The sequence below is a fragment of the Onychostruthus taczanowskii genome, unplaced genomic scaffold (assembly GCF_017590055.1).
Source record: "Onychostruthus taczanowskii isolate IOZ18803 unplaced genomic scaffold, ASM1759005v1 scaffold37, whole genome shotgun sequence".
In the NCBI taxonomy this organism is placed as follows: Eukaryota; Metazoa; Chordata; class Aves; order Passeriformes; family Passeridae; genus Onychostruthus; species Onychostruthus taczanowskii.
Genome location: NW_024501126.1, coordinates 6,747,856 through 6,774,974, shown reverse-complemented (window position 1 = coordinate 6,774,974; position 27,119 = coordinate 6,747,856). Strand labels below are relative to the sequence as shown.

General features: G+C 37.8%; 1 protein-coding gene across 1 annotated transcript in view; it reads left to right on the top strand.

The window, feature by feature from the left end:
- The window catches only part of CTNND2 (catenin delta 2), a 518,515-nt gene that overhangs the window by 348,662 nt on the left and 142,734 nt on the right, over window positions 1-27,119 (top strand). Inside the window, exon 10 of the mRNA XM_041411749.1 lies at window positions 8,550-8,682. Coding sequence (XP_041267683.1) covers window positions 8,550-8,682 — 133 coding nt within the window. The remainder of the gene's footprint in view (window positions 1-8,549; window positions 8,683-27,119) is intronic.

The following is a 27,119-nucleotide window of genomic DNA, read 5'->3' as shown; positions in this document are numbered from 1 at the left end:
CATTTGAGAACATGACAGAAACATCCAGTTTCATTGTTTCTTGGTTTGCCTAAACCTTCAAAAGTTTGACTTCGTCATCCCTGCTGGAAAAGGGTAGAAGCAGTTTTCCTGTCACTGCCATCGAACTTGGGATCTGGAGCCAGAAGCTTGATCAGGCAAAGAGAGCAGCAGGGAGAGACAAACCATGTGTTGTCACTCCCTTATTGTGAAACTCATGCTGTTTAATTGCACAACATTGAAAAGCTTTGACTGGAGAGAGGTGCAATGCCTCAAAACCTTTTGGGAACTTTTTGTGGTTCTGGTTGTTAAAAAAAATTAGTGTGGATGCTTTGAGCCTTTCAGGGAGCATTGTGTGTGCCAGCTTCCCCTCCTGCAGATGAATGTGATTTCAGTCATTAACATTGGTGCTGTTAGGCTAATGTTTGAATTCTCCTGCTGCTTTTTTTTTTCCACTTCCTTTTTTATAGCTGCAATGTTTAGGTGTTATCATATATGTAGGGAAATAAATATCTTCCTCAGAAATGCTTCTCTCACTTTCCTAGGGAAATCAAGGGTTTGTGGAGTAACATTTGTTTAGAAAGGATACATTTCTATATGGCTGTGTAGGAGCAGAGTCTCAAAAGCCTTTTTTCCCCTGTTGTTGAAATACAGAATGGTTTAGGAGCCTCTTAGTGGGAACAGTAGTTCTAGAAAAGGAGACAGCTTTGATTTATGGGTCTGTGGAGGTGGAAAACCTCTCAAACCTCAGAGAAAGGCATTAAAGTAAATAATTCTGTCTGACAGTGTAAGTCAATGACATAGTCAAGGCTGGAATCCCCTAGGTCTGTGTACTGTTCTAATCTCCTGCCTACGTTTCCACCTTTCTGATCTATGAGGAAAACATATCTGCATCTGTAACAGCAGTGCTGCCAGTGAATAACATTTCACAATCTCCTGGAATCTGCCCTGTGATGTGTGAACTCCTGTAGATGGAGGGAGGCCAATGTAAGCTGGTCTCCTAGGGAAGGGTTAACTTGGCATATTTTCACAGCTGCAATGTATTAAGCTACTGTAAGGCCCTTTGGTAGTTGGAGGTCAGAAAAATGTTATTCATCACAGGGAAAAAGAAGATAAATTAGGCAGCTTAAAGATATCGTGATAGCTTAGCTAATTTGCCTCTTACTTGCTTTTTCAGAGGCAGTCCCTGTATATGCAGATACCTGCTGAGGAACAGATAAAGCAAATTTTTCAAGACTTTCAGCTCAACAGCCTCAAAGGACAAATACCGCTTTCTAACTAAAACAAACTAAACAAACCAAGTAATACAAATGGGAAAGTAAAAGATAGTCTAAAGCACTGAAGTCCCTGCTCCAAACACAGTCTATAAGAGAGATAACATTGTACCAGGTACTGAGGGTATGGTTACCTCACAGTACAGGCAGCTTTTCTCATAGGAATAAGAAATGCAAGCTCCCTCACAAGGTGTGAGAGAATTAATATATAGATCAGTAACGATATAGAGTGAAAAAATATTTCATAAGTGTTAATAAAAACATTTTCATTAAAAAGACATTTGTAAATGAAATTAGGGTAACCTTGAGTAGATGATACTTATACCTCTGAATATAATCATGTTGTATTGAAGGCAGTAACCTGGAACTGTAAATAGTGACATGTGGTCCAGTGTCATTAGATAACCTTTACTCAACTGAATCATCTTTAAAATCTTTTCCTCTTGAATGAAATGTTCACAAAATCTAAAGATGGTTCAGCTCTAGGACATTTTTGAAGCGTTGAAGTAGTTCTCATGTTGCCTCTTCACATGCTCACCTCTTAGGGTTTTTTTAATTCTAAAATCTAAATAGCAGAAGAGTGATGTCTTACCAAAGAAAATGTGAAGGATGCAAAGGCAGAACTGCAGGAGGGTATATTTGCCATTGTACAAGCCAGTTTTAGTCCTTTGCTGTATTCAAGATGTAAGTTTTTGAAGTACTGGATTAACCCTGAGACCCCAGGTTTATGGTTGTGTTAAGAGCCTGGGATATGCTGAGCATCTCCGTTGCTGCTTGGCAGAGCTGGACAAGAATCCTGTGCATCTGGTACATCACATCCTTCTCTGCACCTCATTAGCAGACAGAAATATATTGTAAAAACCACATTGTGCTGAATCTGTGTAAGCACGGCTGCATGGCAGTTTTACTTTAGACCACGTGAAAGCATAAACCAAGGAAAATGTCATAACCCAAGAAGAACATCCAAGTTTTTGGCATGAGTTCCAGATACTTTTTCAGCTGTTTTACATACAGTCATCTTAAATTTGAAAAGCTCTAAAAAGAGCAACTTCCCAGAAAGTGTTAAGAGCTCTTTTAGAGGAAGAAAGAAATGGTGAAGATTTGCAAGATTCTGGAATCACAGGTTTGGTGAGATGTTCCCATTCAGTCTGAGTGATGGTGGATCACCTGTTTCCAGTCTTAAGGAGCACCCCACACAGGCTACAATTTTCAAGTTGGAATAAACAATAACATATTTTTTTGTTTCATAAGAATTTAACATTTTTATTCATAGAAGATACATCTTCAGTGCCTTTTCTCTGTTGTCCTTCTGGTACATCCAAATTTAGACTAAACTATGTCAGATTATTTTGTTCCTTGCTTTTTCAGTAAGGTTTGGCTTATCTAATTTGAAAGGACAAAAAGAGAAGCATAGGGAGCTGTCTGCTGATGAGGGTTCATTTCTGTCCTAAGACCTTTGCATTAGGCCCAAACAGGCTATTTCTACATCTTGTGGTTAGTTATGTGGTGTTTGTGTCACCATGGGTCTGAGGATGATGCTCAAGTGGTTGTTATGGTGCACTCCTTTGACCAGGTTTGACTGGGGGAGTGTACTGAAGGGTTTTGAGGGTTTTCCAAAGTGAGAGGAACAGAGATTGACGTGTCTATTTTGTTTCCTAAAATTGAGTGCTGAAATTACCCAGTATTCATATGTTCCATTTTCAAAGCAAATATAGTGGTTCTGCCTCCTCTTAAACTGTAGGAGATCGTTCAGAGCAGGCTGGCAATCTCTGTCTATGTGTGTATGGAGATGTGTGTTTGAAAAAGAGAAAGTACTTCAAGGAAGCACTTCAAATTTAACTCTCAATAAATTAAGTGTAGTAAGTCTGTGTTCTCTTTTGTTTGACTGACTGTCAGAGAACCACAGAAAAAATATAAGGAAATGAGCTGTTAGATGGCTCCTTCCTCTTTATATCACATTAATTTTTTGTGGATTATGTTTAAGTATTCTTGATTTCTTTTTCTATTTGGATGTAACATCCTATCTTTGTTTTTTTTTAAATATACCAAGTCCTTAGAGATTCTTGTAGTATTGGTATATTGCCTTCCAAATATTTTAATAGAAGTTAATTTCTCCCTTTAAACACAGAAGCTAGTTCTTCTCTTGGCTTTTGATTAGTTCTCCTTGTTTGATCCTGAGCTACATGCAGTTTGTTTGCTTTTAGTACTACCAGAAAACCATTTTCACAGCTCTCCTTTCTGAAATGAGGAAAAAGAGATTTTCAGATTTTATTTATTGAATTGAGGGAGGAAGCAAACAGAAGGGTCTGTGTCTGTAGGCATAAATTCAACAGAAAGTCTTTGAGACTGGCATTATCAATGCCACAATGTATATGAGGTAAAAATTGAGGAAATATTCTTAGCTTGGATTGAATTGCCTTTGCCGTTGAGCACCACTTCGTATATGAAGACCTTTCCTTAACCAGTTTAAGGCTGTTTCACATGCATATTAAGACAGCCAGGAACTCACAGGTGAGTTTGGTTTAAACAGTCTTGGAATAAAAAATCGTGCATTCTCTTTCTTTGATAAATTCTTGGTGGTAGCTCAGTCTTTGTCAAGCATATGGTTCTTTATAGCGGGCGTCTTCACAGCACTGCCTTTGGGGAATGCTGCGGAGACAGGAATAGCTCTGGGTGTCAGTGCTTGCCTGTGCCAACTGCCTGATCAGATGGGAATGTTCTGCTCTAATAATGTAAATCAGAAATAAGAACCCAAGCTCTCGTGAGATTCACTGTGACCAGTGGCTGGAGAGTAGACAGAGCCATCACACCTGCTCTTGCAATGCTTTGTAGAAGCAATCAGTATCCTTAGTTACCAGCTGGAGACCTGTGTTGTTAAAACTCATTTAGTAGCCTTTTTTAAATCAGTGCAGATATATATGTAACAGGATGTTTGGTTTTGCTTTTCTGTGTACTATCAGCATTTTCAGTAGCTGAAGAAAAAAATTCTGGCACAATTAAAGCAAATATTCAGATGCAGTACATCCTCTGTGTTCAGCAGCACCTCTCTGAGTGAGCCCACAGAACCAGTGCACCTAGCTGTATTACAAACAATCTCTTTTAAGTTTGCATCTCTTTTGCTTCTTTTACTACACACACATGTATGTGATACAATAGCAGGAGCAGGACCTGTTTTCAGTGCATTACTTGCAGTACCCAAGTCAGCCTGGATTTCTCGGCGCTACTGCTTCTATGTCAGAATTGTGTCTCATGTAGAACTCCTCCTTGATTCTCTTCAGTTGCTCACAATATGACATAGCCTTTTGTGATAACTCTAGGCATATATATTGCCAGTTTACATAGAGCTTAGTGTTCCCCTTTGTTCCTCTTCTACTGCAGGAGCAGTAGTCTGGTGTGATCCGTGGAACATCTGCCTTAGTCACCACGTCGAGCTAAAACCTTCTGCAGGATTCCAAATTAGATCAATCCTACAATCCTAGAGCACAATTTTCATCAAAAAAAGAAGGTTGGAACACTTTGGTGTGTTTCAGTCAGTCTCCTCAGATGAGGATGCTTCCTAGAAAAAATGCACTTTTACAACCTGCCAAAATATTTGGAGTCCACGGTGGCAAATGCTGCTTTCCAGACAAACTGTGAAGTTCTTGCACAGCTGGGATTCTCTTGTGGACAAACTTACACTGCCAGCAGAAGCCTTTGGCTGACCTAAATGGATTAGTACTCTTACTCCGAGGAAATCATAGGCAAGGGGTAGATTAGTGAAGATCTTGTGTGTACAACTACTACCTTACTCTTCATTTTTGGATCAACCACACAGATACTTTATTAACATTCTCAAAATGCCACGCAACTCCTCAGATTTAATCCAGCCTTACAGCTTGTTTCACCATCTGTGTGGATTGCCTCTCTCAGATTTTGTAAGCATGGTGATGTTTTAATAAGGGGCACAGGCTTAGATAGTGTTTGTTTAGGATGTTCACTGTGATTTCAAATTCTGCTTTATTCTACTTTATAATTTTACTAAATGCAAGTTTTGTCAATTTGCATGTGGCACAGTATCAGATGTTTCACAAAACTCAAGGTAGATTGGATTTTAATTAACCTTCTACTTTCCTTTAGCCTTATCTCTATCAAATACTGACCCAACTGCTTTTTCTTGCTAGGGAGTAAAAGATCACTTAATTCCAGCTCTTTCCTACTAGTTGTTACCTTTTGTTTGGCTCTCTATTTTAATACATATTTTTTTGTCATTTAGGTAAGTGTGCTTGGAGGCATGGCCTTGATTTTCCCCCACATCTATGTAAATTGTTCCACAAACACTTTGTGCCTTTGTCTTTAAGAATACCGGTCCTCCTTCCTTCTCCAGGCATCTGCCAGATGACTTCATTAAGTAGCCTTTCTAACCTCTCATAATAAGGCTAAATTGAAAAAAACAAAAAAACAAAAAAAAAACCCAAACCTTACAATAAATGTTAATAGAGCTGCAAACTTGCTGTCCTTTCTCATTCTTACTTTTTTCCACCTATAAAACACTTATATAAAACAAATGAAAAATTTAAATTCCTGGAAACTACTCTTTCTTGCCCTGAAGGTGGCTAAAATTATCACAATTATCCAGGCAGCCCTAACTGTTGACAGAAGTTTTTGTTTGTTTTATGTAGCTACTGTATTTCATTTAGAAACTACTAAAAATAAAATTGTCTTAGAGACCATCTGCTTAAAATGACAGTGCATACTAGGGATAAATTTTTATACTTCTTTTCCTGCTTTGTTCATTATCTCTCCAAAAACTGGTTACTTAACAAAATCAATATGCAGTGCTAAGGGCTTCTTTTCTGAATTTATTTTCTACTTACATCCAATGTGCACACATCCATTTGCAACAAGTACTCATACTTCACTCATATGCTGACTGCTCTGGGAGATCAAAGGGTAAAAGTAGGGAGAGCCTTGTTATCATGCTTATGTACCATGTAGAGGCTTCAGGTTCCTCAGAAAAATTAATTGTTCCTTTGGTGAAGGGACCATTTTCCTTTTGCCCCCTCATTGCCTGTTCTGTTCTGGATTCCAGGACACAAGGAAGAAAAACCTGACCAGATGGTCAGAGCCCATTGTGTACTACAGCATATCATGGGCCTTTTGTTTAGTTTGGTTTTGGTTGGTTTGTTTCTTGATTGGATTAAGTAATAGACATGTTGAGAAGGAGGAAATTTCCTTTTCGAGAGAATTTGTTGGTAGAAGTTCCCACACTTCATCATGTAGTGTAGTCTTGTCATTCAAACTGTTTTCTACTGGTATTTTGTGATCTTGAAAATACCCGCACCTGCATTTGGCATCTAGGCTTGAAAATGAGAATAAATTAGAAATGGAGGTAGGCTAATTAATTTGTCTTCAGTTAGTTTATTGGATTTTGCTTTCATTTCTTATTTTTGTTGAATCAAAAAGTCTGGAAGATGTCTTTGGTTTGTTTAGAGCTGTTTCTATAGAATGCAGGCCTAATAGGTTTGAAGAACCAGTTGGGAAGTGTTAATATTGTTAATTAAAAGAAAGCAGATGCAAGAGGAAGCTACCCTGTCAGATAACATTGTTTCTATGATCTCTAGCAATTCAAACATTAAAAAAAAGTGTGCCCAGTGAATCCCTTCCTTTCCACCTGTTGACAGAGTCATGGTAAGCTGAAAATGTGATGCTCACAATCTTCAGCCACTGAAGTTTGTAGCCTTCCCTGATACCTTTTACGATGTTCTCTGGCTTTTCAAAATATCAGTTAATTGTTAAAATCTTTCAGAACCCATGCAGATGTCTCTTGCAGAGATTTCCAACAGTCCATATCCTCTGAAAATGCATTGGAATAGTCCATATGTGATTTATTACTACATCTTTATGGTTTCTTTGTTTTAAATGTTTAATGTGAATTCTAATATTCATGAGTTAACCTATGTTTTGTCAGAGGAGAAATAACCAATGAAATTCTGAGAGGTTTTCTTATGTCTCATATTCGTATTCTGACTCTCCATAAAGACACAACTGTAGTGACAACTCTCAATCTGGCAAGCATCACATATGAGAAAAGAACAGACAATCCCTTTCTGTAGCAATTCATTATTATTGTAAAATAAGTCTTCCTTCCCTGAAATGTCATGGAGAATTGTTGTATTTAAAGTGTTGGGACAGATTGGAGAGATGCTGTGAATTCCCCTAGTGATGTAAACTTGACCTCAGTGCAGAATAATCTTTATAATTTAGGAAGGAGTCTGGTTGGTGATCAGGATTATTTTGGCCAAATATTATAGCTGGAGTCTGCAACAGGTCTACCAGGTTGTTTTTGGTTTTTTTTGGCAATGAGGTCCCAGATGATCATGGTAAATGCCACAGAGAACTTTTTTGTAAGTTACCTCTTTTTCCCAGTTTCCCTGATTTCCCTTTTTTAGTTAAAAATGTATCACTAGATAGAAGATGGTCAAAATGTTTATATGGCACAAAAAATAAGCTCTTGGGGAAAAGACATATGATAACTGAGTATGCCATGCAGAGAGGTTGTGTGTATTTCTGGTTTTAGGGACACAAAGTCCAAAGCCATTTCCATGAATGATTTTACCTGTAAACCCAGAGTGGAAAAATTCACCTGAAGTGATAGATTGATTTTAAGTTCAGGTGTGAAAGCTTCATTATACATACTGGGACCTCTTCAGCATACTTGAATTCAGTTCTTTTATGTGATGCTAATGGCATTTCATGTTTTGTAGGATTAAAGTAAAGTGCAAAGACTTGAGTGCTCAAGTATGGCCAGAAATGTGTAAGAGTTTTGCACTGACTGTATCTGAAAAAAAAAAAAAACCAACCCAAACAATAGACAAAATTGGTCATTGCTTTCTGTATAAGATAGTGATTGGTATTGCATAGAGACAGTAATAAGTAAAAAGGACTTTTTTGCAAATCAGTATTTCATAGCAAACCATTTGTGGTGATATGAGCATGCATTTTCTTTCTTTTCATATTTTAAGGTTTCATGGAGCCTTTTTATTTAGAAAACTTAATCAGTTAGAGAACTAATTCCACAAAGTTACTTCTTCTAGTTATACTTGGTATAGTTCTTTTCCAGAGAAGTACAGCTTAAAATGACAAATAGCTTCATATTTCATTTTAATGTTTGCTTTGATACTAATGGAGGCGAAAATATTTTATTTAGACATTTCTGTCTTCTTTGTTGACTAACTGTTGGCACTTTTATTCACTAATAGCAGAATTTTTTATGAATCTTCTGTATTTGCTTTCACGCAGAGAGTTTGGATGGCGGGATCCAGAGCTTCCAGAAGTTATACAGATGTTACAGCATCAATTTCCCTCAGTACAGTCAAATGCTGCAGCCTACTTACAACACCTCTGTTTTGGAGACAATAAAATAAAAGCAGAGGTAAGATTTATAAACCCTTTTTTCAGCAGTGTTGCTGTCTGCTATTTATCATCACCAATTATTTATGTGTGCTTTGAAAAACTTAAAAGAGACATCATGGATATATGCCTAGACCCATTTTACTAAAGCTTTCTCTTAAGTCATTTGTTATTGTTACAAAATGAAAAAAAAGCATAAAATACTGTTGTAACTTATTGTTTTATTTTCTTTGGAATATTTTGATTGATTGCATACCATTTAAACACTATCACAGTTGTTCAGTAATCACCCAGTGGTGTAGTCTTGATCTCTGGAACATATGGGCATTTCCTTAGGGCTCTCTCAGAGGCATCTAGACACTAAATACAAACACAGAATATGAAAATTTAGCAAGAAATTTCTAAATCAAAGCATCCTGTAATGCATAATTGTGTGAATAGGTTTAATTTGGCTGTGTTTGCAGCTTGAATGGTGCTCAGTGTTCTATGATCTTGGAATTCACTGCACATTGTATCTAAAATGTAATTCAGACATCAGTATAGAGCTTGTTCTGTACCTGTAGCTGACAGGTACTTCTTTCTTGTTTGTTCCCTGTGGTTAATGGGACCAGCGCTGCTTTTGGCACAAGTTAAACAGAAGGAAGGCAGCTCTGAGGGATCTGACAAACACACAGCAGTCAATTAAAATTGAATGAGTGAAGCCATTACCAGCCCCAGCTGCTTCCCCTGGCCCTCTCAGAGACACTGCTAATCAGGGGACATGTGGTGTGCACATAAATCTGTGCCTGTACTGGCACCTTTTAGCCTGGCATGTAAAGGTAAACTGAGATCAAGATCTGCTCCTGCTTATTCATCAGAGCTGTGCAGTGATGCTGACTTGCCAGTGCTTCATCTTCCTCACCCTCAGCACAGCCCACTCCGTGGATCTATGTCACTACAGAACCTTCCCTTGCGGGCTTTTTCGTGCTCAGGAAATTACTTAGTGAGTAAGCATGTAGTCTGCTGGTGTTGGCAGAATTGCGCTGGTTGCAAACATCACCTCAAACGTCTTAGATATAGTAATAAAAATTTTTTTGCTTTAATGTAAAGTGAGGAATGTTTGGAGAAGAGAATTCTGGTACAGGTATCACAGAAAATTTTAATTGCGTGTTCTCTCTGTACTTGACTCTCATCCTTATTCAGAAATAAGTTTTTCAATAAAAGAACTGATAAAACTCTGAGAAAGGCAGTTAAATTATTAGAGCAATTTACTCATTGCACAATCTCTGCTGGCTCCTGTTAGCCATAGATTGAGACCCCTTAAGTAGCTGTCTCATTTGAGGGAGGCAGTTGGTTTAATTTCTGTTGCTAACCATTTAGGGAAGAAGGGGTCTGATCATTGTTGGTCTCACCCATCCCAGCAACCTTTGGGCATCAGCCTTTGTAAGCTTTTAAGGCTCATGAGCTGGAAGGGTGAAGGTAGGTAAATACAACAGTAGAGCACTAGGCAGTGTTCTGAGCTTCTTCTGTGAGAAAGGATAGCAGATAAAACAAGGATTCCCCCATTTCATTTGTTATTATTCAGGACTTTTATATAGCCCTCGCTATGTAATAACATGAACTGCTATAGAAACAAACCAAAGTACCTTTCTTAAAGCAGTTCATCTAAGAATATGCTTTCAAACTTCTGGTACTTTGGATTTTTGTTAGAGGACAAAATAATGGGATGTATTGTAATACTTTCCTAATGCTTTGTGGAGCTTTTCAGCCTAAAGCACCCAACATTATCAAACTATTTTATCTCTGTCTGTATATATCTATTGTTCTCTCTCTGTTGTTCAACGGCAAGTCCTGTTGTGTTTAGGTCATGCTTCAGCAGAACTCTTTGAACAGTTTCTGTGTTTGGTTGTTGGGATCAGGGTGTACCCAAATGGCTCAGTAGTGTGCCTAGGGCCTGCTCGACCTCCCACTGAATTAGTTTCTCAAGGAGCCTTTTTTGTGAGAGTTCAAAATCCTGTTGATGAGGAGATAACACAACAGATACCTCAGATTCTTTGTAGGTGTATACCTAGCCAGAGGAACTTGGGCAGTCCTGTTAAACCTGCCCAGGACAACTCCTGTGATAACTGTTAAGGATGTGTCTGAATTATGAGTTTAATTAACACCTAAATAATAGAAACTGATACCAAAATTCTCTTTTCTGCAAAGTATTTGTGTTGTAGTTGTGTGTTGTGGCCAGTTCTCTTCTGTGTGAGAATGACCACATTTAATATTGAATTCCTTCTTCATGATAGCAGCATTCCAGTCTTGCTGCACATGGTTGCAGGGAATCTTGCCAGCTCTGACACAAGCAAAAAAGCGCCAGGATACAGCATATTTTCCTTACAATCTCTTATTGAAATTACAGAGCAAGAAAATTCCAAACAATTATTTTGAAGCAGAGAAAAGTGCTCTTTGATGAAATACCTAGCTTTAATATAGCAAAGGACTTAGGCTAAAGATAAGAAACTGTCTTGGTGGTCTTTCAAATCCTAGAGAAAGGACAAACCTAAATATGTGTAAGTAAAGAAGAGGTGCTGCTATTTTATGTGCCCGACAGCCACTGAGGAAAAGGCAAATGGAATTCACTAAATAATTTTTTAAATGTTAATCTTTAATATACACTTGATCATGCATGCACAGAAAGAATAATATTATACAACAATTCAGTTTGTTTACCTGGTTGTATTGAATTTAAAATGTAATGCAGTTTTTAAAGTTTTAGCTCTGGAGTTTCCTGACAGGGAAAAAAACTTCTCTTACCTTTGTCACTATTGAGCATCAAATACTCACACTGCAATTAATGGCTATTTCATCCAGAGTCTCTGGAAATAACTGTTCTGAAATACTTTTTTTATTCTTATTCTTTGAAACATGATTTATACTGTATCACCTATCCAAAAAGATGATTAATGATCTTTCCTCTGAACCTGACCATTCTTTCAGTCTTGTTTTTGTATAGTGGCAGACTTGTCCTACTCTCATAAATTAGTGGGATATGTATAAAATTTCTCCTCATGTACTTGGTAGAACAAAGGCCTGCCTCCTCTTTCGTGTCACATAAAATTTAGACAGAAATAGAAAATAGCAGCTGTGACTATATGCATTTCTGAGATTCCTAGTATCTTTTATGGTTTTACCATTACATTTTTATATTCTAAAATATTTCAGTTTCTGTGGCTGAAATGTGGAACACTACCCCTTGCTTCTTCTGAATCTTCCTCTCAAGAAAAGGAAGTGGAAATGCTCTCCAGTAAACATCTGAGAAAAAAATGCTCAGTCAAAAATGTTGGATGCATGGCTAGGGAAACTAGAGCTATTTTTCCTTTCCTGACCATATTGTTTATGGTAGGTGTTATTTCTAGAGCACATTGATCACAGGTGTGCTTATGAATTTGGTGATGTCACTGGAAATGTGCTTTTATTGTTGCATCAGCATAAATGTCCTGCTCAGTCTTACACAGCAATGAGGTTTGCAAATCCCCTTCTCTATCTTAAAGTACTTCAAGCAAAGTTGGTAACTGTTCATGTGAAGATGTCCCAGGCTGAATGCTAAGGTTATCAGAAGCAATTTTCTTTCTCACAGAATAAACCCAGCTTCTGGAGTGAATTAGGTTTTATATTTCTGGAAGAATTTCTATTTTTTCCCTTGTTACCCCTGATCACAGCAGAACAGCAATAGGTAAATGCAATAAACACTTGCCATTGATAAAGACAGTGATGTTACTTCTTGCAGGTGCTGCCACTTCTATGCTGCTCAAAACCATTCAGTGCGAGTCTTTATTTCAAAGTACAGTTGTAACTGCTGCTGTAATCTGAAAGTTTTTCACAAATGCTACTCTTGAGTCTCCTTGCTGACTGCAAGGCAGGTGCTATACATGTTCTCAGTAGTGCTTCTCATTCTGTGCCTTTATTTTTATTCCCTGTGCTGGGTTCTATGTGGTGCAGCAGACATTAGAATGGAGTTGAAGAAATTGGATTGTTTTTGCTATTGTTTGATAGTTGGATTTTTCATCTTCCTTTGAGTAGTGACCAATCATCACTGAAGGTCTCACATAAGTAGAAGGGGGCATAGGGAGGCAGAAGTCATAATATAAAGATTATAAAAATTGCCAGGCAACCCATTACAGTTAGGCATAATAATTCCAAAATTGAGAATCTCAGAATTCTTCAGTGAATTAGTATATAAATTATTCTTTCACTGGTAATAGTGAAGAATGTAACTTAAAGGCAAACGGGAAAGAGGGAAGAAGTTTTGATCAGATATTTGAAAGCAAATGAAAAGCCTATCAGGCAGAAGAGCACAAGAAGACCCTTTCAGATGGCATTTTTCTTCTCAGGAGAGGCTCTTACACCAACAATGGTAAGATTGTGAGCAGGGCCAGAGTAGCTGCTCCTGGATGCCAAGGAACAGACAGGGGATATAGGAAAGGAGAAGCATTTTAAAGTACTCTGCAGAGAACATTTCTTTAAAAGAGCACATTCTATTAAACACAGGGTTCATTCTTCCACAGCATTCTTTTCTTCCTATAATGACATTTTCCTCCTTTGTATGAGGTCACCATGTAAAAGGATTGAATTGTGCAGTTTCACATGCCAACACCATTTTGCCCTCATGGAAAATGGCAGCTTGCCATCAGCTGCAGAGGTGTAACAGTTCACTCAGGGGTTTTGGTACCAATGATTCCTTTCCTCAAGATAGGAAATTAATTTTTGCCAGCAAAGTCACAACACTTGAGATTCTTGTCTCAGGAAAATAATTCAAAGATGCCAAATAAAAGAACAGCAACTGCTGAACTGTCCTGCCTGAAGCCATCCCTTGCACCCTTAATAAGTACTGCTGAATTGGACAGTGTCCTCTTTATCTTGGAGAGCATTTCCATGAACTCTCTTCAGAAGAAACGTATCAGTCCAGACACTATCACATGGAGTTGTAACAGCTGAGTGACTGCACGCTGAAAGCATCTATTTTTCCAACTCATTGAAGGCCATCATTCACTGTAATTTTGTCATTAAACTAAAGGTATTTCTACATCTTCTTCTGTGAGTTTGTTAGACTGTGCCCAGCATCCTTTCATCACAGCACCCTGCTTGTTCACATGTCAGGCAGTGGGCATAAACTCCATTAGCCCCTTGTTTATCTTCTTTATAATACACATAGTTGCATTGTTGTAGTAACTTCGATGTTTTTCATTGCACTGCTGGATTCCTGGTGATCAAGGGTATGTACATACCTGTTTCTAGCATAGTTTTCTCCTAGGGAATACTTGCACTTAGTATGGGGTGATGGAGAAACAGTCAATAATGTTGCTTTTAGACATGCTGACTGACAGAAAACTTCATAGTATTTGAAGGATCCAGAAGGATGATTGGATGTGCTCACATCATCCTCAGAGGGTATCTTGATTTGAAAACTACAGTGTTCTGCAAGATTCCCCTCTGTTTCCATAAGGATAGTCAGAGAAAACATACTATCTTACCATGCTGCAGGCTTGGGGAAGAGAGTTACTGGAAAAGCTGGAATGCTGCCCAGCAGGAAAGGATCTCCACCTAGTGCTGGTTGAGAGCCAGCTGAACAGGAGCCAGCATGTGCCCAGATGGCCAAGAAGGTCAGTGGCATCCTGGCCTGTACCAACAACAGTGTGGCCAGCAGGACCAGGGCAGTGAATTTCCCCTGTGCTCGGCACTGGTGAGGCTGCTCCTTGAGTGCCGAGTCCAGTTCTGGGCCCCTGGACATCAAAGTGCAAGAGCATGTCTAGAGGAGGGGCTGGTTATGTAGATGTGGCACTTAAGGGACATAGTCTGGTGGTGGACTTGGCAGTGCTGGGTTAATGGTTGGACTTGATGATCTTAAAGGTCTTTTCTAACCTAAATTACTTTATGTTATTTTTTTCCTCTGTGTGTTTGAATAAGAATTATAGTTCTGGATTCACTTTCCCGTACATAGCCTTGCTCTTCTCCTTTTACTTCTAAAATGTCTTCAGTTAAAGGCTGCAATGTGGCTTGTACACTGGTGATCCTGTCAGTTTTCCATTAAAGATATTATGAGAACTCCTTTAATCTCTGCATACAGTAAGATAGAGGCATTGTACTTAATTTAGATGAAAGAAGTATCCTACAGGTAATACTGAAAAGTAATGCAGTAATTGCAGAGAGACTCTACAGCATTTGTTGAGAGTGCATTTTAGTGCAGACAACACGTGTATACCTTTGGAGAAATTTTACTTCCCTGTTGGGTCATAAACATTTTGTTAGTGCTTTGATAACCATAATTTTCATATGTTAAAATAACATTATGGGTAAAATCTCACAATTTGAGAAATTACTTCCCTCAATGGCTTCACAAGGAACTTCCTATTGTAGTGATGGTTTTTTATATTAAATGGTGCTTGCCTGTACTTGATTACTAAAATGAACACTAAGATGTTCATGCTTTTGTTTACCTGTGTTTGGATCACTGCAGTACAGTTTGGGTCTATGCCCCCATCCCCCTGGGCAGCTGTATTCATCTCTGCAGGTAGACATCAAGCAATCCATTTTCAATACACTTTCTGTCTAGTTTTTTCTGGTAGAAATTACTTAAATGAAATAAAGCAGCACCCAGTGGCATACCCAGAAACAGCCTTTTAATTTTTTTTTTTAAATTTTATTTTCTAAAGCCTCATTGATGATTTTACAAGACTTACCTTACAGGTTTTTACTCATCTCTGGTTTGTTTTCCAAGAAGTCAGTCAACAGATGGTATATAGTTTTGCAGTAAAGGTTGGGACATTTTATTGATGGGTTATTTACTGTCAAATATTCAAAGACAAAATGCTGCTTGTTTGGGGGTTTTTATACTTTACACTCAAAGCATTTTTGGAAATGATCCTTTGATTTGTCTTTTGTAAATTGTCTTAGTTTTCACTGTTGAAATAGTTTCTACAACAAGGCTTTCCACTCTTAGCATCTTGTAATTCAAGGATATGATTTTTACACTGAGAGAAAGTTAGGTGTAACTTCTACTCAGAGCCATCAACAACACCAGGGAGTCTCACTCTTCACAGTAGGACAAGGAAGACGAGGCATACAAATAGATACATGATTATTTCTTGTCCCACTATGTTCAAGGTTTTTGTTCTTTAGAATGAGGAATGACATTTTTCATTCTACCTCAAAATTTATTTCTATTTTAATGTTAGTTTTCAAAGAGCTTTTGAACTACTTAAAGAATGCATTTCAGACAAGAGAGGCTGCACTGTTACAGTATTTCTGGTATACTGCATATACCTTACGTGAGAAGTAACCTCCAGTGTAAAATAACTGACCTGTAATTACTAAATGACATTTGGTCAGCTGGGCTGTTGGTAATTCCAAAACCAAACTGTGACAGGAACAATTAATTTAATCAATTTGAGTGTCCATTGCTGTAGATTTCTCTAGCATACCTACAGCTCAAATGCACTCCTGTCATGCTGTGACATGAAAAAAAGCCTCCACATATTTATGTTTCATTATCATCAGACAGAGAAGAGAAAGGGGTGAATGTGTGAGAGTGTCACAGATAACAAACATGTTAAGTAAAAGCTACACACATGATTGTACATGAAATAAAAAGGGTTTATAGTGAAAGCATCTACTAAGTTTCAAAAGCATGGCCCATTTTTAGCCCTGCATGACAATGGGCACTCTTGTAAATGGGGATGTTATTTTTTTTTTTATTCTTATTATTTCCTTTTATTCTTCTTAAGGGTTCTAAGTTGGCAACAACCAGTCAATATCAACTCCTACATGGCTTCAGGATGAAAACATTTGTGAGGACTGTTCCTCTATCATGGTTTGACCCCAACCAGCAGCTAAACCCCACACATCCACTCGTTCACTTCCCCACAGTGGGATGGAGGAGTGAAAAAAAGTGAAAAAACTCAAGAGATGCGATAAAGACAGCTAAATGAGGAGAGCAAAAGCCACACACACTAGAAAAGCAAACCAAGGAATTAATTTGTCACAGCAAAACAAGGAATTTCCTATTCCATCACTGTATGGGCAGGCACTTTGCCTGGCATTGTGCATCTTGTGGTATTCTTGCAGTTCCACTTGAAGTGGGATAGAGGGGCTGAAGATGTCTTTTCCCCTGTCCTATTGGAAGATCTCTAAAACACCTGGGACAGCTGAAAGATGAATCCACTTTTTTTAAAAATATAAATTATGTCCTTTTATTCTCACATGATCAAAATCCCATCACTTGGATACACTAACTATGGCTTGTCCCACCTTCTTTCCACAGAAATTTTGTAGAAAATTTATTAGTAGACTAGCCCTTGTTTTCTTCTACTGCTACTTGGTTTTGATTTTCTTCTTCTTCTTCTTTTTTTTTTTGATCTCATCTTCTGCACTGTGTAACCACTGGTGATCACTCTGCTCCCTTCCATTTTATTCATTCCAGCAGTCAGTAGCTTGAATTCTCTTTCTCTGTTAAGACAGGCAGATATAAATGGTTTGTTTCTCCTGAGCAAAGCAGTGATATCTGTGCTGCAAGCTCTTCTCTACTGACAGGTGCACAAGAGAGTTTATATGACAGCATTTCAGTAACTACAGTTCCAGTTTGAAGTGTCTCATATGTCTGCTCTGGATGTCCCTTTATGCCATATCCATGATACGCTCTCTCCTCTTTCAGCTGTGCATATAATACAAGCCTGTGGCTGAAAATTTTTCCTCTTTACTATTAACTGGAACAGTTGAGGCAGAAATGGCTACACTGGTCTTGACACAATAGTCTGTGTTAACACTGTTAAGACCATCTAAATATGAGTGGTCTTAATTACAATGCTAATAAAAGCCCAGTTTTGCTCACTTCACATAAAGTATTGTAATTATGTTTCTCGGTCTACAGACAAACACTGAGCTACTAAATAATATTTATGAAAGTATATCACTCTGTTTTCTTCTTGCTAATATATTGTCTTTATTTTGCTAGAATCTTCCAGAAAAAAATTATAAAGTGGTAGGCCTTTTCACCTTTTCACAGGAAAAAAGCATAAAAGTGTACCTTCTATCTGGTATTTAAATCTTACACTGACAGTCTTGCTTTCAAAAGCAATTCTGAATGCATTTCTGTGTTTAGTTTTGCCATCTTACTTATACAGTACCATTTTATGGTATTTCTCTTTTCTGATGAGAGATGATATTTCTCTTTTCATCTCTTTTTTTTTTGCACAGTCTTTACACTGATTAAGACTGAGTATTAATGGCTGTCACTGAGTGCTGTGCTGTGTCCCCATAATATGTGCTTTCTGTAGCACTAAAGTGGCATTTTACACTCTGGTGTCCCTCTGGGATCATTAAACCATGGTTATTCTTGATTTCATCATCAAGATACTGTGCCTGAATTATAATACTGATTTACTGTGTACTTGGCATATATTTCACTTGGCTTAAGGTTAGGAAAGTGTTCCATTTGTTCAATAAATGAATCAATGACAAGCCCTGCAGGAGTAACATTTCTTATAAGGGGTAAAGGCAGAGTTAGGATGTTAAGTTGGGATGTTAACTGAAGATTAACACAACAAAGTAGTGGCAGATTTCTGGGGCCAGTTCTTGTCTTCTCATCCCCTGCTCTGCTAAGGATCTTGATGAATGCTTTGGGTTTATGGCATTCACATTCAAAATTATTTCTGTTGGAAAAAGGCTTTAGTCATGTGAAGTGGCATGATTTTAAAAGAAATAACTAAGGGTGTATTATTGCATAAATTTAATGAAACATATAGTTGTGGTTGGGGTTTTTTGAGTTAATGTTAGATAAGCAAAAATTAGAAATTTTTCTTGCCTTCCTCTTTTCAGCTGTTTTGTGTAACATACTATTCTTTCTCATCTTGAGAAGAGACTGAATCAAACAAATTTACAAGGTGACTTAAAATATTATTTTCTAAAATTGTGGGCTTAATATTGAGAACGTATGTTGGTGTTTTCATCTCAACACTGCTTTATACTGCTTTTGTGTTTCTCCCCTTCCACTGACCAGTTATTCCCTCTCCAGGGAATAACCAAAAGGACAGTATTTTTCCCACTCTTCCAAAAAAGTTTCTCTCTAAGGTTTTTCTATGATAGTAATAGTCAGTAACAATTATTTAGAGTGAAAGTGAGCCAAAATTTTACATATATTTAAGCAGTAGTAGTAGTTAAAAAATGTCTATGTTTTATTTGGATAATTGCAACTTAGCTATTCGGACTCTGCTGTTTATTCACTACAGTGGAAGCTGGTAGCAGCTGTTCGCAAACAACTTTGGGATGCAGAATTTGACCTTTGTTCTGCTGCTGTTTAGGGGTCCTAGTTCTGGTCTTCTTGCAGGCTGAAGGGAGTGAGTGTAGACGAGAACCTGTCTGTAATCCCTGTTTATCTGGGTTTAGCATTCACTCCTATAGTGTGTGCCTCACTGGAGATGGGAATACTGGCTAAAGGTTTCTGTCTTTTTCATCTCTGGGCAGCCAGAAAAAGCGCCTAGAAAAGAATTTCAGGCAATGAATTTGATAAGCAAAAAAATTCAGATGTGAATACCTGATGAAAATGCTTTTCATGAAGTTAGAAGAGGAAAAAAAAAGCAGTATTATATGTGCAAGATAAATGCCTTTGTGCTACTTTCTGTGGTATGCAGCAGACACAGAAAGAGCATTGCCCTGTACTGTTCCTCTCTCCACTGGTCTGAGGAAAACATGTTGTACTTGTATCAAAACATTTGCAAAAGCTTTCTATTTTGTATTTGAAAATATTCGGTGGTAGGGAAAGAAGGGTAATTCACTGAAAGACAGTGTCATTTGACATAGGTAGTATGACATTTTGAATGGGTAATAAATATATTTGCAGCTTTTTCAAGCAGCGTAGTGCTCTGCTGTATATGCCATGGATTTCTTTCTGTTCATAACTTTCCTGCCAATTGCTTCTCTGATTTATTAGACTGATGTGTGAATGCAGAGGATTCTATTCAATTTCCTATTGTAGAGCATATTTTTTATTACTGTTCTCATCATCCAGCAAGCCATGGTAAGACTTTACATACTATATATAGAAATAAAATAACCTAGATTGATATCAATATCTGTAATTTGGTGCTTTCTCAACATATCTCTACTAAAAAGGTTGGCAGCAAAATGATTTCAATAAGGAAAATCATAGTCCTGATAAAAAGGACCTGCCAAATGAAACTTTTAGGGTAAAGACCATCAGTTGATCTTCAAAATGTGTTCAAAAATACAAAGAGATGGCTGTTACTAAGCTGCTGAGAATGGTGGCAGCAGAAGGCACGGGTTTGTGAGACATAAGAACACCTAAGGCTCTAAAACAGAAATGCCCATCTAGAAACCAGTACATGTGTGTGTGTGTGTGTGTGTGTGTGTGTGTGTGTGTGTGTGTGTATGTATTTATACACACACACACTCATTTATTACATAATACCTACTTTTATATCTATATATAAAATTTTGCATATTGATCTGTGGGTAATAGGAAGTGTATTAGCTGTGAGGTGTTTACTTGTGCTGACTTTTACTTCTTTTATAAAACTCACGTAAATTGAGAGATTGAGGAAAGATTCTGCAGTGCAGCTTTCTGCTTCACTGAAATTCTTAAACTGCAGGTCGTGGCCTTCCTTTGTGAACTTAGACAAAAATGAAAATTTTATGTGCCTGGTGTTCTGTTAGCAAAACTTCCTACCAAGCAGGGATGCTGTTAGAATGCATTCATTAGCTCTTGAGGGAGTAGCTTGCTCCCAGAACACTTCAGGACAGAAAATTCTCATGTGACTGAGAGATTCTTTGAAGGATGATGCCTCATTTCTGAGAAGAGAACACCTCACATTCAAATCACAGTATGGAATGTCCTGTGAGCAGAGGTCATCAGGTCATCATGATGTTCAACATAATAAATTGTAAATGTATTTTTAATCTGAGAAGAGACCTTTTGTTTATTCTGTGAGGCAAACTGAGCTAACTACAGCAAACATCAATAAAAAGGAACTTCTTGAATTTCCAGTTAGAGCTGAAATGTCAGATAGAGTTGTTTTCTTGTTTGGGCATAAATGACTGGAAAAAATTTTCTTCAGTCTTGTTTGTGTTCAAATTGATTAAATCCCATTTATGATACCCTTAACTGAAGAGAGTGAGCTACAGCTTCAGAAATTTTTCATATATCACTGAGGTGATGTCTTCTATTGCTGTTAAAATATTTGAAAAAGTAACATACTGCTATCTCTAAAAAACTTATTTTTGCTTTACATTAAAAAAAATGAATTTTCTTTATTTTGTTAAACTTCAGTAGGTATCTGGTTATAGGAATACCAGGATGTTTTTAGTTGAAGTATATATGTCAGGTGTTTTCACCAATAATAAATATAAAACTTCATTCTCAAATAGATACTTAATAATTTTTAAATACCAGAAAGTAAATGATCCAAACCGTTGGTGTTAATCATAATTTTTCATTTAATGTCAGACAGTACTAAATCAGTTGATTGGTTGAGTAATGCCAGTGTCTTTGCATCCTAAATTAATATTGCTATCACACTGTCTATGAAGTGCATGCTGCTGAACCTTTCGTAGCATTGTGCATTTTTTGGAAAATAAAGACCCTGAATCAATATCAAGTAGTTAAAATACTGACTGAGGACTTTAGCATGTGTGTATTTTATCATATTTATGTGTGTTCCTCAGTTTATAATGTAGGTCAGTGCCAGTCTGTTAATTTTAGGAGATACTGCTTTCAACAGTGGGATTGAAAATTGTTTTTCTGATGCCTTCTCAGTCAGACATGCACTAAAGGTCAGCTCGATGCTTGCAGTTATAAGTGTTATTTGGAAGATCCCACTAGTCCTTCATGATCAGAGTAGCATACTTGTCCTTCAAATGTAATGTTTTTTAAAGTATTAGACTAAAGTGCTTTACAATTGTAGGTAACTCATGTCTACCCAGGGATTTTTATTTTTGTAAAATCTCAAATCACATGAAAACTTTGATTTATAATAGGTGTGGTCTTCCTACAAAGCATGGAAAACAAAATGTGTCACAGAGCAGTATACATTAAGGCTTACTGACTGAGAAAGCAACACATTTATTCATACCTTCTCAGGGCAATTTTAGAACATGATTTTTAGTCTCCTCCTGTTCAGAAAATGGTTTTGAACCTCTGTCAACCCCAGACATAGATCCCAAGATCTAAGTGGTCACTTAAGAGACACAGGGGAAAAAAAACCCATCTGTACTCAGTAACAGAAATAAGATACCCACTCCTGAAGAAAAAAGCTCCTGAGTATTGATCCTGTGCTTTGCATTCTCACGTCACACAACCTTTCCACCAAACACCCACCTGGTTTCTATAGACACAGAGAAAAAGATCCCCATCCTTCTCCACATAGTGCAGTTTAACACAGAGGGAATGATTCTTGCTTCATTTTAAGCAGAACATTGTATATATACTGGTAGTAGAATTTATTTACATGTGCCTGTTCACAGCTTTATGTTACCTTTGTATCTGATCTAAAATGTCCTAATGAGAAAGCCATTCTTAAATGGGACCTACACCCAAGCCCTGGTTTAGATTCCTTAAACAAATTAGACTTTGGAGTTAATGCAGCAATTTGCATAACATTCTGCTCTATTTTCAGCTAAAATTGCTCAGCACTTTTTTAAGCCTGTAGCAAATTACTTCACTAATGAGGCTAAATTACCCTGTGATGTTACAGGTAAATTTGTCTGTAATAAATCTCATGTGCATTTGCAATGTACAGATTTTGCATTGTCTACCTGCTGTTCCATAGGCACATCAGAAGAAATAATGGAGAGGACTTAAAGTTTGAACCAGTATATTTGTCTTAAGAGATGTGCTGCACTAACTAGTATTCCAATATTCTGTTCTGATGAATTGTTTTCTCCCTTCCACATCCATTGCAAGTTCTAGGAATCAGCCTTCTGACACTAGCTAGCAGTGGGGCTGCTTGTCTTCCAAACCCTTCTCCAAAAAATTGTGTAGTTCTTTCCCTCTTAGATGGAAGTCATTTTAGTAATGTAAACAAGGCAAAGATAAATAACTGCGAGAATTTCTAACTGCAGTAAAAACATGAAGAAATAGAATGATTCCATGGATACTGTGGGTAAAGAGTCAGTGCAGTCAAGTTGCTGTGCGAGCATCTTGGCCTTGGCTGCAGTGCCCTGGTCCGTGTGGCCAAACCAGTCAGCTCCCACTGTGAGCCTGAGAAGAAGACGGTGGCTGTAGTCAAAGACTGTCTCACTACACAGCCTGCTATCATTTAAAAATTCTTGGGAATTTGGTTTGGATCTTGCAGCTTCTCCTTCCAGCACTGGTGGAATGGAGTTGCTCAAAATCCATTGACATGAGAAGTAGTTAGCGCTTGCCCTGCTGGTTGGAAAACCGGTATCTGACAGTGAAACCAATTCTTACTAATTGTTTCCAGAAGCAGACTTAAACTGAATTGCTCTTCTAATTTGGTATTTATTGTATACATAACATCACCTGTGCTAGCAGACAGTTACTTTTTAATTCTGTACTATATGTAACAGAGTGGCATTAAAAATAATTCCATGTATTTAAATACGTGTATTTTGATATATTAAAACATGCTTTCTTAATAGCAGAAATGTCACAGAATAAGTGGCAGATGATGCAGTGTGTTACATCAATTAAACTGGCAATTAAGATCTATGATGTGTAGAAAAGATTGATTGTTGTTAGGTTTCCTTCACCTCCTCTGGATGAAGAGTTACTCAATAGTGATTATTAAGAAAAATGTGGAAAGTAAGCATCTAACCATGAATTAATCTTTGAATTAGGAACGTGGAGCTGTTAATAGTGGAACACTTAATGTCTTACTGGGAAGAGGAGATTGTGTTATTTTATCAGCACACTTTATCACTCTGTCAGTCTAACAGGTTTTTTTTACCTGTTCCTACTTCTCTTCTTTTTCCATTACATTTTACTTTGTAAGGCAGGGTACTCAGAATTAAATGCAGAAAAGGCTGTTTCAGTTATACCTACTGGCAAAATTTGAACAATATCTTAGATACCCACTTGCTGAGTATAAATAGAACAGGAAGGGTGCTTTGGTTTCTGTCACAGAAGTATTTTTAGGCTGTTTTGGAGTACTTCATTATCTAACAGTCTTTGGCTATACTGTTTAAAACTTGAAGCTTCACTTTTCTTTCTTTTTGTATCTCTAGCTCTAATTTTTGTAGCATTTCAAGAGATGCAAGAGGCAATTTCCATTATGCAGTGATTGAAAGAAAGGGTTTTGCTTCTTTTCTTTGCTGCTGGGAGGAATAGAATAATTTTCACTCTACAGATTTCAAAGAATGTATTTCAAAATTGGGTTCAAAACCTTAGTGAGAGTCAAAACAGATAATATCTATTTGCTTTAACTTTGCTTCTGCTGTTGCAAAGCCATAGGCAATAGCCAGGTTCCAGGGCCAGATATCTCATAGCTTGATATGAAGAGGTCACTCACATTTTGCTCACTCTGGTCTCACTGATATCTATCCTTGAGATCCACAGTGTCTCTGATAGTTCTTTCCCATGTCTCCTCTTCTTCTCAGCTATTCCATCTAAAGGTTCACTTGTGTTAATGCCACTGTTAGCAATTGGGATTAATAAGAATGTAAAACAGGGTGCAGGGATTAAATGAGGGCCGTGGCCAGACTCACATGCTGAAGCACAACTTACTTACAGATGACCAAGCCCTTTCATCATGCCCTTCTCTGTTTCCTTATGTTCTTCCTCCCCCGTGCATTTGGAATGACTCCCTTTTCATATCTTTGCCCTTCTGCTAAGCATCCTGTGAGTCTGGCACACTGCCACAATCCCATCAGCATGCTCTTTACCATAGGACCTTTCCGTTTGTTCATCCCTGTGTGCCCACTTTACCAATTAACAAAGCTCAGGCTGCACCTCTCCAAGCCTTGGAGTGGTTCCTTCAGCAGCTCATTGAGCAGTGACCTCCCAGTCCTGGTCTTTGATATTGTCCCTTGCTCTGCAGGGTTTGTGCACATCAGTCCTGTCTCGTCTCCGTTTATACACTGGACAGCCATTGAGCAGATGTCCTCACAGAACAGGTGCCTGTACATTCCAAGTACATACCCTTCACATCCTACATTTCATTTCCTTCCACACATTCAGACAATCTGTTGTATTGAGTTGGGAAAGCAAGCTATCAAGAATTCATATGGTAAAATCGTACAGTAATCAAGCTTATATCTATAGATATAGTTTCAGACATATTGTCGATGTCTTATTGACTTGTTTTTATCAACACATATGCTTCAGGCTGGTCATGTGTAACTCCTGGTAGATTAGGTGTCTAACAGTCCACTTTGGGATAAACACCACCAAGTCAAAGATAAGCCTTGAAAGAGATAAATTAATTTCTCATAGGCTCTTGGCATGGGGTATAGAAGCTGTCCTTACTGGGAGCATAATTGGCATCTTCACTGCCTCCAGTAGCAGCCTGAACCCCTTCTTGAATCTAAATTTTATTTTCATAGTGTGGATACACATATATATTCTCAGATGTAAAGCAAAAAACTTCATATTATGCTAGAGGAGAAGAATCTGTCATCAAGCTGACATGAGTGCACTTTTATCAATCTCTGTACTAGAGTCTGGCACCTCTTCCTGTCCTGGCTGCCTGTGTTTGGGCGTCAGTGGGGCCAGTCAAGTGCTTGTGGCCAGCAAGTAGAGAGTGACATTAATGGCAGAGAGCCAACTTTAAAGGAAAGTTTGAAAATACCCTGGTGAAAGAACACATATGGTTCCTCAGATGAAAGAAGGAAGATGCATTCTTCCATGGAAATAGTTTTTTTCCCAAAATTGATGTAATCTCTGTTCTTTCAGTTTTCACTTTGATTGGCATAGATTCCTAATCACAGCTCTGTATTTAACAGCTTTCTAACAGTGTCTTCCAAAGACATACACAAAATATTTTCAGTGAGAAAAAAGAAGGAAGATAACTTTCAGAAATTACTGGTATCCATGGATTAAGAGAGTCATGAGAAACAACACAGCACAGATTCACCAAGCCTTATTAATATTGTTAATCCTTCCCCTTTGATCCTCTTTTTTTATTTTTGAGAAAAGATGGTGTAAAAAGGGGACAATGCATCTGAGACATGGGTAGATGCAACTGGGCATACTCAGTTGCTGGGGAGTGGAAGGTCATTCTTTTGAGATCAGAAGTGGCTACTTTGGGGCTGGTCTGTGTGAGAATAGAGTTGGTCCTCTCTATCTCCCGACAAGTTGGTACTCCACTGTTTGTTTTTATTAGGCAAACAGACTGACATATTCTGTTTTTCTCCTAGATGTAACAAGGTAGCAGCTGCTGATATGTCAATAAATATTATATTAGGAATTGTTTTCTTCATCTTAAGTTAGGAAAGAGACAGAAGTATCAAATTGGGATTTGGGATTTGATGCCCCATTGGTGCAAATTTCTGCTTATCCATCCATCCAGGCATTTTTGGCATAGACATTTGGCAGTAGCATTGCTGAATTCACTGGAGCTGTGACTAACTTAGCTGAGATCTGCCCCAGGAGACTAGGTCAGAATTGTCCTCCAGGCTATGGCTCTTAGCTCCCTAAAGCTAAGAACAAATAATTTCATTTCCCTTGCCTCATTTTCCATGCATTTAAATAGATCCTGATAACATCCATCACAGTCCCACAATTTGTCAGGCACACTTAAACCTGCTGGGGAGTATAGTTTTAAACATCTATATAGATTTTTGATAGAAGCAGGAAGATGGGGTGAGACTTGTGGAGAGTAAAGGCCTGTTGTAAAAAAAAAAACAAAACAGCAACCAAAGCAAGAGATGAGTCCAGATAAAAAACAGCATCAGAAACTGGGCTCCTAGTTGTGAACAATCAGCTCCAGTTCTCCTGGCATGATACTCTGCGAAATACTTGAGCTTGGAAATTCAAAGAAAGTTTGTAAAATAAATCTTCTATTTCTGAGGTAAGAATAGGTTCTTTCTTCAGTAAAATTTAAGAAATTTTGTCAAGTTATGTAAAGTGTTATGTAACAACTGTTTCATTTCTGTTTTATTACCCTTTTTTTTTTCTGACAGAAATGCATTTTAGATTAATATTTAATGCCTTTGCTTTTAAGAAACTCTTTGAATCACTTCAGTCTGCTCCCTGGCTTCAGGTTCCTGGGAGAAGAGGGCTGCATGAGCTGAACACTAGTGTGCTGTCAGCTGCCATAACTGGAAAGGGAAGGTGCAGCTCAGGAATACTGTCTCAGTGTAGCAGAACCACACATTTGCCTTTAGAAATGAGCAGAAGATAGCAAAACCTATCACCTGAGAGCATCCACGGGATAAACTGCTGAGAAGTGTGAGATGCCACTTGGTTGTGTGCAAGGGAAAGAGTGGGAAAAACAGCACAGGCACAGAGTCCTTCTGAATGGAGAC